Source organism: Antechinus flavipes, chromosome 4, assembly GCF_016432865.1.
Source record: "Antechinus flavipes isolate AdamAnt ecotype Samford, QLD, Australia chromosome 4, AdamAnt_v2, whole genome shotgun sequence".
In the NCBI taxonomy this organism is placed as follows: domain Eukaryota; kingdom Metazoa; phylum Chordata; class Mammalia; order Dasyuromorphia; family Dasyuridae; genus Antechinus; species Antechinus flavipes.
Genome location: NC_067401.1, coordinates 170,899,826 through 170,914,153, shown reverse-complemented (window position 1 = coordinate 170,914,153; position 14,328 = coordinate 170,899,826). Strand labels below are relative to the sequence as shown.

The following is a 14,328-nucleotide window of genomic DNA, read 5'->3' as shown; positions in this document are numbered from 1 at the left end:
ATCCCCCACTAGCATAGTTTTGCTTTCTATTTGTTCTTGAAGCTCTCAACTTCTCCGTTAGGAATTTAGATGCTATATCACTTGGTGCATATATGTTTAAGTATTAATAATACTGTATTATCTGTGGTACCCTTTAGCAAAATGTAGTTCCTTGTCTTTTTTAGATTTATTTTTGCTTTTGCTTGATCTGAGATCAGAATTGCTTCCCTGTAAAGGGCTGAAACTCTGAGTTGATACACTGAGGTTGGCCAACTGAGCACTTAAGGCTAATTACCGATTTGGACAATACACTATGCTTGGAAAATGGCCCTTCCCACTATTCTGTGCTGGTTCAATCTTTTGGTGTATACAGAGAATTGTGGGAAGGATTAAGGGGTGGAGTAAGACAAGCCAGAGTCACTTTGGTGGTAGACAAGGAAAAAGGAGGTTGTGGAGATCCTGCGTCCATCCAATTCACTTCTACCTCTAAAGACCAAGTATAAAGATCAAGGACTCTGGCTGATTCTAAGATATCCAGGATACTAACTCGGTCTTCACACTTCCCCTGCTTTTTTTTTTTTTTTTTTTTTTTTTAAACTTTTTAACTTCAGCTAAAGCATGATAGATTCTGCTCCAGCCTTTTACCTTTACTCTGTATGTATCTCTCTGCTTTAAATGTGTTTCTTATAAACAACATATTGTAGGATTCTGGCTTTTAATTCAGTCTGCAATACACTTCTGTTTTATAGGAAAATTCATCCCATTCACATTTACAATTAAAATTATTAAATCTGAATTTCTCACCATCTTATTTTCTCCAAATTATACTTTTCTCTTTCCTTTCCTTCTTTCCCTCTTCCCCAATATTTTGCTTCTGACCACCACCTCTCTCAAACAGCCCTCCTCTTTTACAGCCCCTTCCCCTTCCTTTTATACCTTTTCCCTTCTACTTCTGTTCTCCCTTCTATTAGCTTCCCCCTTTCCTTTCTCTTTCTCTTCCTACTTCCCTATAGAGTGAGACAAACTAAATATGTCTGGTAATTTCTCTTTGAGCCAAATCAGATGATATTAAGGTTCACACAGTGCTCATTTCCCTCCCTCCTTTTCTTCAATTACAGTAGGTCTTTTTGGCCTCTTCATGTGAAGTAATTTATCCCATTTTACCTCTCCTTTCCTCTTCTTTCAAGACAATCCCCTTTCTACCCTAGTTTCTTGTTAATAGTCATCACATTAAAGTCAACTTATATCTAAACCTTCTAAGTATACCTCCAACAAAGCTACACTTCCCAAGAGTTAAACATATCTTCTTTTCTTTCCTTTTTACCTTTTTATGCTTCTCTTGAGTTTTATATTTAAAGATCAAATTTTCTGTTCAACTCTGGTCTTTTCATAAAAAATAAATGAAATTCACATATTTCATTGAATGTCCATCTTTTTCCCTGAAAGATAGTGCTTCATTTTATTGGATAGTTGATTCTTGGCTGCTCTCCAAGCTCCTTTACTCTTCAGAATATCATATACCAGATCTTTCAATCCTTTAAAGTCAAATCTAGTAGATTCTGGGTAATACTGATTGTGGCTCCTCGATATTTGAATTCTTTCTGGATGCTTGCAGTATTTTCTTCTTGATCTGATAATTCTGAAATTTAAGTTATGATTTCCTTAGAGTTTTCATTTCAGAAAGTGATCAGTGGATTCTTTCAATGGGTATTTTACCTTCTGGTTTTAGGATATCAGCCTGGTTCTTCTTGATGATTTCTTGTCTAGGCTTTTTTTTTTTTTTTTTTTTTTTTTTTTTAAATCATGGTTTTTAGGTAGTCCAATACTTCTTAGGTTGTTTCTCCTGGATCAGTTTTCTAGGTCAGTTGTTTTTCTGATGAGGTATTTTACATTTTCTTCTATTTTTTCATTTTTTTGGTTTTCTTTGATTGATTCTTGATGTCTCATTGAGTCATTCAATTACATTTGTTCAATTCTAATTTTTAGGGAATTATTTTCTTCAATTAGCTTTTTAATTTCCTTTTGCATTTGGCCAATTGAACTTTTAAATATGAGTTGTTCTGTTTATTGGATATTTTTTTTTTTGTCATTTCAGAAATTCTATTTTTCAAGGAGTTGTTTTCTTTTTCTATTTCATTAAATCTATGTTTAAGGAGTTCTATTCTTTTTCTATTTCGCTAAATCTATTTTTAAATGATTTTTCTTCATATAATTTCTGTTTCCTTTTCCAAACTCTCCTGCAAAGTTCTAATTTCCTTTCCCCATTTTTCTTCTAATTCTCTTTTAAGATCCTTTTTGAATTCTTCCAAGAGAGTCTTGTGAGATGAAGACCAACTCATATCACCTTTGGAGGCTTTATCTGGAAACATTTTGCCTTTAGTGTACTCGGGTTTGAGTTCTTCCCTGTTTCCATAAAAGCTACCTATAGTCAAAGTTCTTTTTGATTTTTTTTTGCTTAGTTTTTAAAAGTTGACGTCTGCTCTTAGAGCAAAGGGAATATTGTCCCAAGCTTCCTCTATAAGTGACAGTGGCTTTACTCTGCCCTAGGCTGGGGCTGCTGGCTTCCTTCCTGTGCTGGGCGGGCATGGCCAAGTCCCACATTTTTCTGGGGTTTAAGGGCTCACTTCTGTAGTTGTGTTAGAGGTCTCACAGTTAGTCTGCTGATCCACCAGTTCTGAACCAGGTCAGAGTATCCAAGGCTGCTTTATTTTGGCTAAGAGTCTCTCCAGTAAAGTCCCTGGCCTGTGGGAGCCTCTCTGCCCTGAATCCCTGCACTGGACTACCTCCTGATTGAAAGAGACCTTTCCTGAAGTTCTTTCAAATTATCTTCTGCTGCAAATTTGTTACATTCCAAATATTTGTGAGTTCTGTTACTCCAGAATCAGTTCAGAGGCTTGATCTGTTGTTGATCTGAGGGAATCCAGTCTATTCTCTGCCATCTCGGCTCCGCCTCAAGGATTAGACTTAAATCCAGATGAGGACATCCCCCTCTTCCACTCCTGCCTTTTCTCAGGCATGGAAAAAGCCAGAAGACTTCTGGCTCAATCTCCTGCTCAGTTATAATGTTTGAGCAAATTATTAGTTCATTTTTCATTTCAACTTTCTTCTCTTGAGAATGAAAGGGATAGACTAGATGATTTTTAAGGCTTATTCTCTCTCTTCCTTTCCTTGGTTCTCACTTAATACCAGCCAGGGTAGTCTAATCAATGAGTTATCATTATTGAGTGAGTTGGATCCATAGCTACTGGAACAAATGTGAGTGAGGCTCCATCTTGTATTTCAGAGGGAAAGAGCAAATAGTAAAGTTCTCTTGAGTTGCATGAAAAGAACAGAAGCATCTTTGTACCTCAATTACCATTCAATCTCTTTTCTTTTGAATGTGAAAGTTTTGGTTTGAGGGAAGTGAGGAAGACCAGCTCTTCTCAACCTCTGTCCCCTTTTCCCCAAAACTCAACTTCCTGCCTGAAAACTCCAGGAAATAAAATTAAGAAAGCACGAGAGAAATTGGGCAAATAGGAGGGGCTTAGTCAGGAAATAAATGTTGCCTGCCAGCTCCAAACAGAAAATTATAGGAAACCTAATGGAGAATAGAGAGAGGGAAGGAGAAGATTACATCATTTCACAGAAGGCAAAGGTTTTTAACCCATGAAATACAAAGAACAATTTAATCCTTTAGAGTTGACATCAGAAGTCTGTGTTTGGCACATTCTGTCCACTTTATATTCTTTTTGGGCCTTTGAAACATGCCAAAGAGCAACTCCAGTTTGACCAATCATAAAACGTTTTATAGATAATAGACAACTCTGCATTGGGGTATTTTGCAGAAGCTTATGAAACAGGCCATCTTGGCTGCTGGCATAGGGGCATTTTTACAAAAACTGATCAGATAACTTGGACAAGGTGTGAAGATGCCCTAGGAACAAATATTAGTAGGCAGTGGGAAAGCATCTTTAGTTGTCTTATTCATTTCAGGCCTTTATATATCTCAATCCTTGAAGTGATTAGGAATATTTAGTTCCTTAGCCAAGAAGAGAATTCACTCATAAGATTTAGAGTTAGAAGGAAACAAATTCCTTCTGAGCTCTAATTCAATTAATTGAGTTCCTTGAGAGCAAGGACTGTCTCTCCCTATCTTTAAATCCTCAGTGCTTAGCACAGTGCCTGAAACATAGATGGCATTTAAAAAGTATTTTTTGACTCACTCATGGATCCTCTTCCCTCTCATTTTATAGAAGAGGGAATGGAGGCCCAAAGAAGGACTAGCCCAAAGTCACAAGATAAAGAGTCATGATTCAAATCCTTTTTTTTTTTAATATTTTATTTTATTTTATAATAACTTTATATTGACAGAATCCATGCCAGGGTAATTTTTTTTACAACATTATCCCTTGCACTCGCTTCTGTTCCAATTTTTCCCCTCCCTCCCTCCACTCCCTCCCCTAAATGGCAAGCAGTCCTATATATGTTAGATATGTTGCAGTATATCCTAGATACAATATATGTTTGCAGAACCGAACAGTTCTCTTGTTGCACAGGGAGAATTGGATTCAGAAGGTAAAAATAACCCGGGAAGAAAAACAAAAATGCAAATAGTTCACATTTGTTTCCCAGTGTTCTTTCTTTGGGTATAGCTGCTTCTGTCCATCATTTATCAACTGAAACTGAGTTAGGTCTCTTTGTCAAAGAAATCCACTTCCATCAGAATATATCCTCATACAGTATCGTTGTTGGAGTGTATAATGATCTCCTGGTTCTGCTCATTTCACTTAGCATCAGTTCATGTAAGTCTCTCCAAGCCTCTCTGTATTCATCCTGCTGGTCATTTCTTACAGAACAATAATATTCTATAACATTCATATACCACAATTTACCTAGCTATTCTCCAATTGATGGGCATCCATTCATTTTCCAGTTTCCAACCACTACAAACAGGGCTGCCACAAACATTTTGGCACATACAGGTCCCTTTCCCTTCTTTAGTATTTCTTTGGGATATAAGCCCAGTAGAAACACTGCTGGATCAAAGGGTATGCACAGTTTGATAACTTTTTGGGCATAATTCCAGATTGCTCTCCAGAATGGTTGGATTCGTTCACAACTCCACCAATACCATCAGTGTCCCAGTTTTCCGGCATCCCCTCCAACATTCATCATTATTTTTTCCTGTCATCTTAGCCAATGTGACAGGTGTGTAGTGGTATCTCAGAGTTGTCTTAATTTGCATTTCTTTGATCAGTAGTGATTTGGAACACTTTCATATGAGTGGTAATAGTTTCAATTTCATCATTTGAAAATTGTCTGTTCATATCCTTTGACCATTTATCAATTGGAGAATGGCTTGATTTCTTATAAATTTGAGTCAGTTCTCTATATATTTTGGAAATGAGGCCTTTATTAGAACCTTTAACTGTGAAGATGTTTTCCCAGTTTGTTGCTTCCCTTCTAATCTTGTCTGCATTAGTTTTGTTTGTACAAAGGCTTTTTAATTTGATATAATCAAAATTTTCTATTTTGTAATCGATAATGGTCTCTAGTTCATCTTTGGTCACAAATTTCTTTCTCCTCCACAAATCCTGAGAGATAAACTATCCTATGTTCCTCTAATTTATTTATAATCTCGTTCTTTATGCCTAGGCCATGGACCCATTTTGATCTTATCTTGGTATATGGTGTTAAGTATGGGTCCATGCCTAATTTCTGCCATATTAATTTCCAGTTACAGGATTCAAATCCTTGAAAAAGGATTATAAACTTATAGCAACAAAGGCCAGAGGCCTAAATGATCTACTTCTTTACCTCTCTCTTACAGATGAAGAAACTGAAGTCCCAAGAGATTAACCAGTTTGTTTGAAATCACATTGGTATATTACATGTCATATTTGACCACAGGGTTTCTATTTGTCAAAGGACACCCAGATACTAAAGGTTAGAGTTGAGATTTGAACCCAGAGCCCATGTTCTTTCCACTGTAGTGAACTGCCTTCGTATTTATTCCACATATTTATTAGTCCCTCTACTAAGGACTGTGGGGATTCAGAGAAAAACAAACAAACAAATAAATAAATAATAAAATGAAAAAGCACAAGAATCCATGACAAGTGGGAACATAAGAAATGAAAAAAGTTACCATGTGAGTTAAATGACAACATAGGAGATAATCAATATATAATCAGCTGCTCGAGTAAATGGTTAGAAGAACAAATGCTATGGATTTTAAGGAAGGAGAAGTCAATATGGGATTGGATAGTCAATCTTTATGGAATAGGTAGTATTGGGCTGTGCCTTGAAGAATTTTAATAAATGAAAATGAATGGCATGACATTCACAGTGGGATCAATATCGCAAGCAGAAATGTGCTTCCTGTCATTAGGATATGGTGAGTAGACCAGTGTGGCTACAACACAGGGTTCTTTTAGAGGGAGATGATTTTGAAAGAGTAAATTGGGCCAAATTATGGAAGGCCTTGAAAGCCAAGCTAAGTAGTGTGGCATTTATAACATAGGCAATTAGGTGGTCATTGCTAGAGTCCAGGCTGAACTAGGATGGTGGCTTTTGAAGTTTAGAGAAGAGGAATGCTAGTGATGCTGCAAAAGTAGAATAAAGAAGCATCTGTAAATGAATGGATATGCAGGATAAGGAAAAACAAAAGTAAAAATCTGAAAAATGAGGACAGTGATGACCTTGTTGAAAATAGGGAAGATCAGCATCATTCCCATATGAATGAGTTATCATGTGAATGAAGTATAATAAATATATGTCTGTATATTCAAGGTGTCGCAAAAGTTTCAGTGCAGTTTTAAGCTATTTAGGTAAGACATTAAATAGTTAAGTGACAATTACATAGCTTAACAAAATAAACTATTAAAGCTTAAAAATGCACTAAGACTTTTGGGGCAACCTATATATGCCCCACAGATATACACAAATACAATACACAATACACAAATATTACATATAATACACAGTGAAGAAGTTCCATTGCAAAATGTTTTGCTTTCCAAAGTGATTGCCTTTAGAGTTGTTCCTTTAAATGATCTCTTCTGTTGCATTAGAAATGATTCACTTTTCTTTTCTTTCTTTCTTTTTTTTTTTTTTGGCTGAGGCAATTGGAATTAAATGACTTGTCCAGGGTCACATAGCTAGGAAGTGTTAAAAGTGTTTGAGACCAGATTTGAACTCAGGTCCTCCTGACTTCAGGGCTGGTGCTCTATTCACTGTGCCACCTAGCTGCCCCCTGATTCATTTTTCTAAATTTCTTATTATATAAGCATTTTAGGCCCATATCTGTTTTGCAATGAAAGACCATTGTGTTGTACATATTTATACTTTGTATGTGCATATGTGTGATATTCAAGATTGTTATGTTGGTTATTGGTGAAGGGCACTTAGGGACTTCCTAGAAATAACATTTAGAGGTATGGGAGAGAAAAGAGAGGAGGGCCTTGCCAAAAAAACAATCATACCTGTGTAAAGAGGTCCAAGGCTTTGTGCAGGTTAGCATGCATGCCTGTAGGAGGCTCATTTGTGATTTTTATGGCATTTTCCAGGAGGCCCTGTGGTATGATGTGAACTTCAGGGCATGGTGCAGGTTCTGCACTGATGTATACTCGATAATCATCATGGCTTCCTGTGCTATATTTCTCTACTTTCTTATCCAAAGTGCTCAGCCACCTGGCAACAAGATGGATGTTCTGCAAACAAAAGTAGATTAATTGATTGATCATCTTCAATCTTGTTATCTCCCCATTCCCTCTCAGTGAATATTTTCCATTTTTTGTTTGTTTTGTGCCAACCCCTAGCCTAGGCTTTTTAATTTTCTTTTAATCTTCAAGCTCTTGGGTCAGTGGATCCAGACTAATTTAATAAATATGGTTGGTCATGACCTAGGCATACAAAATGAGATTATAAATAAATTGGAAGAGCATAGGATAGTTTACCTCTCAGATCTCAGACCTCAGAAGAGGAAGGAATTTATGACCAAAGAAGAACTAGAGATCACTATTGACTATAAAATAGAAAATTCTGATTATATCAAATTGAAAAGTTTTTGTACAAACAAAACTAATACAGACAAGATTAGAAGGGAAACAATAAACTGGGAAAACATTTTTACAGTCAAAGGTTCTGATAAAGGCCTCATTTCTAAAATATATAGAGAATTGACTCTAATTTATAAGAAATCAAGCCATTCTCCAATTGATAAATGGTCAAAGGATATGAACAGACAATTCTCAGACAAAGAAATTAAAACTATTTCTAGCCATATGAAAATATGCTCCAAATCATTAATCAGAGAAATGCAAATTAAGACAACTCTGAGGTATCACTACACACCTGTCAGATTGACTAGAATGACAGGGAAAGATAATGTGGAATGTTGGAGGGGATGTGGGAAAAAAGGGATACTGATACATTGTTGGTGGAATTGTGAACACATCCAGCCATTCTGGAGAGCAATTTGGAACTATGCTCAAAAAGTTATCAAACTGTGCATACCCTTTGATCCAGCAGTGTTTCTACTGGGCTTATACCCCAAAGAGATACTAAAGGAGGAAAGGGACCTGTATGTGCCAAAATGTTTGTGGCAGCCCTGTTTGTAATGGCTAGAAGCTGGAAAATGAATGGATGCCCATCAATTGGAGAATGGTTGAGTAAATTGTGGTATATAAACGTTATGGAATATTAGTGTTCCAATAGCAGGATGAATACAGAGAGGCTTGGAGAGACTTACATGAATTGAGGCTAAGTGAAATGAGCAGAACCAGATCATTATATACCTCAACAACGATACTGTATGAGGATACTGTATCTGATGGAAGTGGATCTCTTCGATAAAAGAGAGCTAATTTATTTTTAATTGATCAAGGGTGGACAGAAACAGCTACACCCAAAGAAAGAACACTGGGAAATGAATATAAACTGCTTGCATTTTTGTTTTTCTTCCTGGGTTATTTCTACCTTCTGAATCCAATTCTCCCTGTGCAACAAAAGAACTGTTTGGTTCTGCCACACATATATTGTATCTAGGCTATACTGTAACCTATTTAACATGTAAAGGACTGCTTGCCATCTGGGGGAGGGAGTGGAGGGAGGGAGGGGAAAAATCGGAACAGAAGTGAGTACAAGGGATAATGTTATAAAAAATTACCCTGGCATGGGTTCTGTCAATAAAAAGTTATTTAAAAAAAAAGAATGAAGAACAACTAAATAAATAAATAAATACGGTTGGCTAAATTTCTGCACATAAGAGGGGCTGGCTTCCTGGAGAGGTCAAGGTTCCCATCAAGTACCTGCAGAATGACCCAGTGTCCTTCCTCAGATGCCACATCCAGAGCATTTTCAGCCACCACCTCTTGTCCCTGTCCCAAGGATACATTATGGATTTTCCCATTGTCAATGGTAAATCCCAACTTTTGTCCTGAGAGAAAGAAAAACAGGAAAACCACAGGGCTGGAAAAATTCCAGAGGTTGAGGCATGGTTATCAACAACAAAACGTTCCACAGATGTGTTTGTTGGGAACAACTTACCTAATGCTTCCACGTCTTTCAGGGGGTCAACCCCTGGAGAAAGAATGAAGAAGATCGGGGTAGAAGGGCTGCTCTCCTCATAAGACTTGGAAAACTCAACACTCCGTGCTTCCACATATTTGGTCCCCATCTTCTCTTCCACAAAGTTTCTGAAGAATATGTTCTTCATTAGACATGAAAAGAAGGGCCAGAGAATGCTCCAAGAGCAATAGGGGAGTTGAGTGGATTGTGACAACGCCAATCAGAGAGCCAAACAAAGGTGAAAGGGCCATTTGCCCAGGAGCTTACCAAGCAAGAGAACATTTGTCAGGAAGAAGGAGGAGGTAGATATCTGTACTACAAGAAGGTTGAGGACTGTGAGGTTTTGATCCTGATTTCAATTTTAAAGGTATATAAATTCAGTTCTGCGGAATTACATAACATGTAAATTGATGGTATATCTCAGGGCACCTTGGTACCAAAAGACCCCATGGAATTGTATGCCTATCCATATTTGACAGATTTAATTTAGCTTCACTGTAGCCAAGTATATTTATTTAAGTGGGTCTTGAGTTTATGAATAATTTGGATTGAAAAAAATTTGTTACAAATTAAGACAACTCTGGTACTACTTCACAACTACCCAGGTGACTAAGGTGACAAGAAATGAAAATGATAAATATTGAAGGAGATGTGAGAAAATTGGGACACTAGTGCATTTTTGATGGAATTATGAACTGATCTAGAATGGAGAGCAATTTTGCAATTATGTCTAAAAGGCTATCAAACTGGGGATAGTGTTTGATGCAGCAGTCTCACTACTGGTTCTGTATCCCCTCAAAATAAAAATCCTAAAAGAGATAGGACTCATATGTACAAAAATGTTTGTAGCAGTTCTTTTTGTGGTGGTAAGGAATAGGAAATTGAATGCATGCCCATCAGTTGAGTAATCACTGCATAAGTTATGATATATGAATGTAATGGAATATTATTGTTCTGTTAGAAATGATGAACAGGCTGATTTTGGAAAAGCTTGGGAAAGACTTACATGAACTGATGCTGAGTGAAGGGATTGAAACCAAGAGAACATTTATATAGCAAAATTGTGTTATGATCAACTTAGCTCTTTTCAGCAATACAGAAATCCAACAAATTTGGGATGGAAAATGCAATCCATATCCAGAGAGAGAATTATGGAGACTGAATGTGGATCAAAATATAGTAGTTTCACCTTTTTTCAAAGTTGTTTTTCCCTTTTGGTCTGATTTTTCTTGGACAACAACGACAGAAATAGAAATATGTTTAAAAAAAATTGTGCACATTTAATCTATATCAGATTGCTTGTTTCTTGGAGAGAGGAGAGGTAAGGAAGGTAGGGAGAAAATTTTGGAACACAAAGTTTACAAAAATGATTGCTGAAAATTATCTTTACATGTATTTGGAAAAATAAAATACTATTAAAAAAAGAAAAAAACGTTCTTCAACTTCTAGTAATAATACAATGCTCATTTTAGGGATACAAAGCCCTTTACGTATTTGATCTCTTCAGACCCTCATCTGCTCTACTAGGGCAGAGAAAGATACTAGTCCTGGTGAGTAGCCCCGTTAACAGGCATGGTAGGAAAAGAAATTAATCTTCAGTTATTGGAAAGGAAACAAATAATAATAGTTCACATTTATAAAGTGCTTTAAAGTTTGCAAAACAATATACATATTTACACATATATACATCCATGCATGCTGTGTACACAAATATGTATTTATGAATGCAGTGCACATATTAGATAATACATGCATCTACATAATATACTTGTGTGTGCAAACCAAATAGTGTGTTGGTCAGAGAGAAATTAAAGAATTGATCCCTGAGGCAAACAGGGAGAAGACACTGATAGAGATCAGTTTAGCACCCTCCCTCTGGGGAAGTTATCCACTGAGACCCACCCTCTCTTGGGGTCTTGAGCAGTCTCACTTGCCATATCCTCTCAGATATCCCAATCATGGCTTGAGGTTAAAATTTCCAAAATTTAGGTATGGGCCATCCCATGACTACTGCCCTTCTTTGTCAGTCTGCCACTGACACTCTCCCTTGTAGTGTCTTTCTCCTTACCGTTTCCCTCCCCAAAGCCATGTGATATCTCCCCTAATTCCATTATGCTTCCCAATCCCACTTCTCCTCCTTAAAGCTAACTAACTCTTTTACTGTGCTAAATCCCTATCAGGATTTAGCCTGCCAGCTAAGGACATGTCCCCAACCTCATAAGTGCTCCCTTTCTAAGGAGCTTGTCTTTCATATGCTTTCCCACACTATTTCACATTTACCATTACTGGTGTCTTTTGTATCCCTTCATTTTGTCTGTAACCTATTCCTCTAAATAAATCTACCTTTTGCCAAAAATAATGGCCTTGCAAATTCTTCATAAGACTGAACCCCAGCTTTTGGTGCCTGCATCATTTGGTGTCCACATCACTTACATCATGATATAAAATCTCATTTTATCCTCATAACAAATAGATGCCATTGGTATCCTAATTTAACATAACAGAAAATGAAAGCTGAGAGATTAAATGATTTGTCCAGGATCTCACAAAAATAAGTGCCTGAGACAAGATTGGAACCCAATGTTGAAAGGCCCCCATATGCACTAAAATATCCATAGTGGCAATTTTTTTTTCAATAGCAAAAAACTGGAAACAAAGCAGATCCCCATCAATTAAGAGAATAGCTAAACAAGGTATGGTACTTGAATGCATGGGAATATTATTGTGTTGTAGGAAATTAAGAATACAAATAATGAAGAATAATATGAACTGATGCAAATGAAGTAAACAGAATCAAGAATTGTATACATACACAGTGGCTACAACAATGTGAATTGAAACAATGCTTCAAAATTCTGATGCATCCTACTTTGTGATATAGTGAGTGATAGATTTAAAATCAGGTGATATGAATTCAAAATCTGGCTCTGCTACTAACTACCAATGTGACAAACTTTCTGGTCCTCAGTTTCCTCTTTTTTTTTTTTTTTTTTTTGGCAACAGAGTTTAATGACTTACTTAAGATTATACAGCTAGTGTCTAAGTATAGATTTAAACTCAGGTCCTCCTGACTCCAGGACTCTATCCATTGAGCCACAGCCTGCCCCTTTTCATGTTTTTAATGATTTAGGTCACATAATTTCTAAGGTCCATAAGAGCCCTTATCAGCTTCCCAGTTTTTGTTTCACTAAGGGGAATTTCCTGGGCTATGGCAATCATTGCATTTCTGTTCCTTTGAGGAAATGACTTGCTGGCATAAATTTTTGTTACTCATTTATTTATTTTTACACTAACTAGCCTTGTTTTCATAGGGATCTTCAAAAACTTTTTTTTGAACTATTGGAATTAAATTTACAACCAATGTGCTAATGATGTCTTTTACATATAAGAAGTTGAACATACCAGAATCCCATACCAGAAATGAATTCCAAAAAATCTATTAGCCTTAGGATTGGAGGGGAGAGAATATTTAGGTAAGGGCAGAATTGCCACCCATGCTGGTCATAAACCAGCTCTATTTATCCTTCAGGGAGTGGGAGGCCATGTATGGCTCTATCTGGAGAGCTTGAAGTAGCCTCAGCTGCCATGGTCAACTATTTCTTTGCATTCCCTTTCCTATTTTTTTTTTTTTTTCCTGTGTGACCTTCTTGGCTACTAACTGAGAATGGCAGCTAGGACATGTGGCATGTCAGTGTTTCCTCATATGTCTGTGAATTCATAATTAGATCCAATTTTATATCCCCAGAGATTAGCATAATGCCTTGCACAAAGTAGCCATTGAATAAATGTGGCTAACACAATTGAGAACTGGAAGAGACCATATAGATCATCTGGCTCAAGTCTCTTATTTTATTGAAGTGGAATGAGATCTAGACAGATCAAGTGAACTGCCCTTTTTGAAAGTCATACAGACACTTAAATGGAAGATTTGTGCTAGAACTGGCCAGGACTTAGCCAGAACCTATTGTTAAATTTTCAGTATGAGTGTTTATGACTGAGAGATTGACTTGATTTCTTATTTTGTTGATTATCTACACCTAAGAAAGTGATGGCAAAAATGTCAATAATATAGATTAAATTTAAAGGTGGATACACTGCCCTCAGACAGTGTATTAATAATAATTTACCAGTATACCTTAGTCCCTACGTCTCTGGAGCCCTTTCTGGAACTGTTTCTCCTAGATCCTATCACTAGCACTAAGAAGGTCAAGTCAAGTCCTTCCTATTTGCTTGCCAAACCTAGTTTATTTAACTTTGACTCTTGGCTAATTATGTTCCATCACTCAGTAGCTATCACTTACCAAACAGGATCCAATATTTTCTTATCATATTATGTCTCTAATGTGCTATTAAGTAAAATATTCTAGGCAGAGAAATGTTTAGTCACTTTTAAGGAAATTCCCTGAGTCAGGTGAGGTGGCCAATGTGGCTTCTTCTAGATTCTGTTCATCCTTTCCAGAAACCAAGTAGACATTCTATTTTAGGACCAGGACTAACTTGCACCAAAGTGACCCTCCTCACAGATCCCAGTCCTTCTAATGGAGATAAAAGAAGTCTGGTTCGCTAGGTGGTTTGAGACTTCCACTTTGCCAAAGGGGAATTCTAGCATGGAGATGGGTGTTTTGGGGAAATTTGGCTGCCTGCATTCTACCAGAAAAAATAATTAAGGAGCCTACAGATAGGAAAACTGGTCTCAAATAGCAAGGTATCTCATTTGATTTTAAGAGATAGAATTTGATCACAGTAAATCTCTCCATTTTTACTTACAAGCCCTGTCTTGTACATTATTAATGGTTATCT

The 14,328-nt window shown here is 36.8% G+C and overlaps 1 protein-coding gene across 1 annotated transcript in view; it reads right to left on the bottom strand.

Annotated features, from left to right (window-relative positions):
• The window catches only part of DNAH17 (dynein axonemal heavy chain 17), a 299,993-nt gene that overhangs the window by 14,792 nt on the left and 270,873 nt on the right, over positions 1–14,328 (bottom strand). Inside the window, exons 71-73 of the mRNA XM_051995475.1 lie at positions 9,508–9,656; positions 9,270–9,397; positions 7,443–7,670 (exon numbers count right to left, since the gene is read on the bottom strand). Coding sequence (XP_051851435.1) covers positions 7,443–7,670; positions 9,270–9,397; positions 9,508–9,656 — 505 coding nt within the window. The remainder of the gene's footprint in view (positions 1–7,442; positions 7,671–9,269; positions 9,398–9,507; positions 9,657–14,328) is intronic.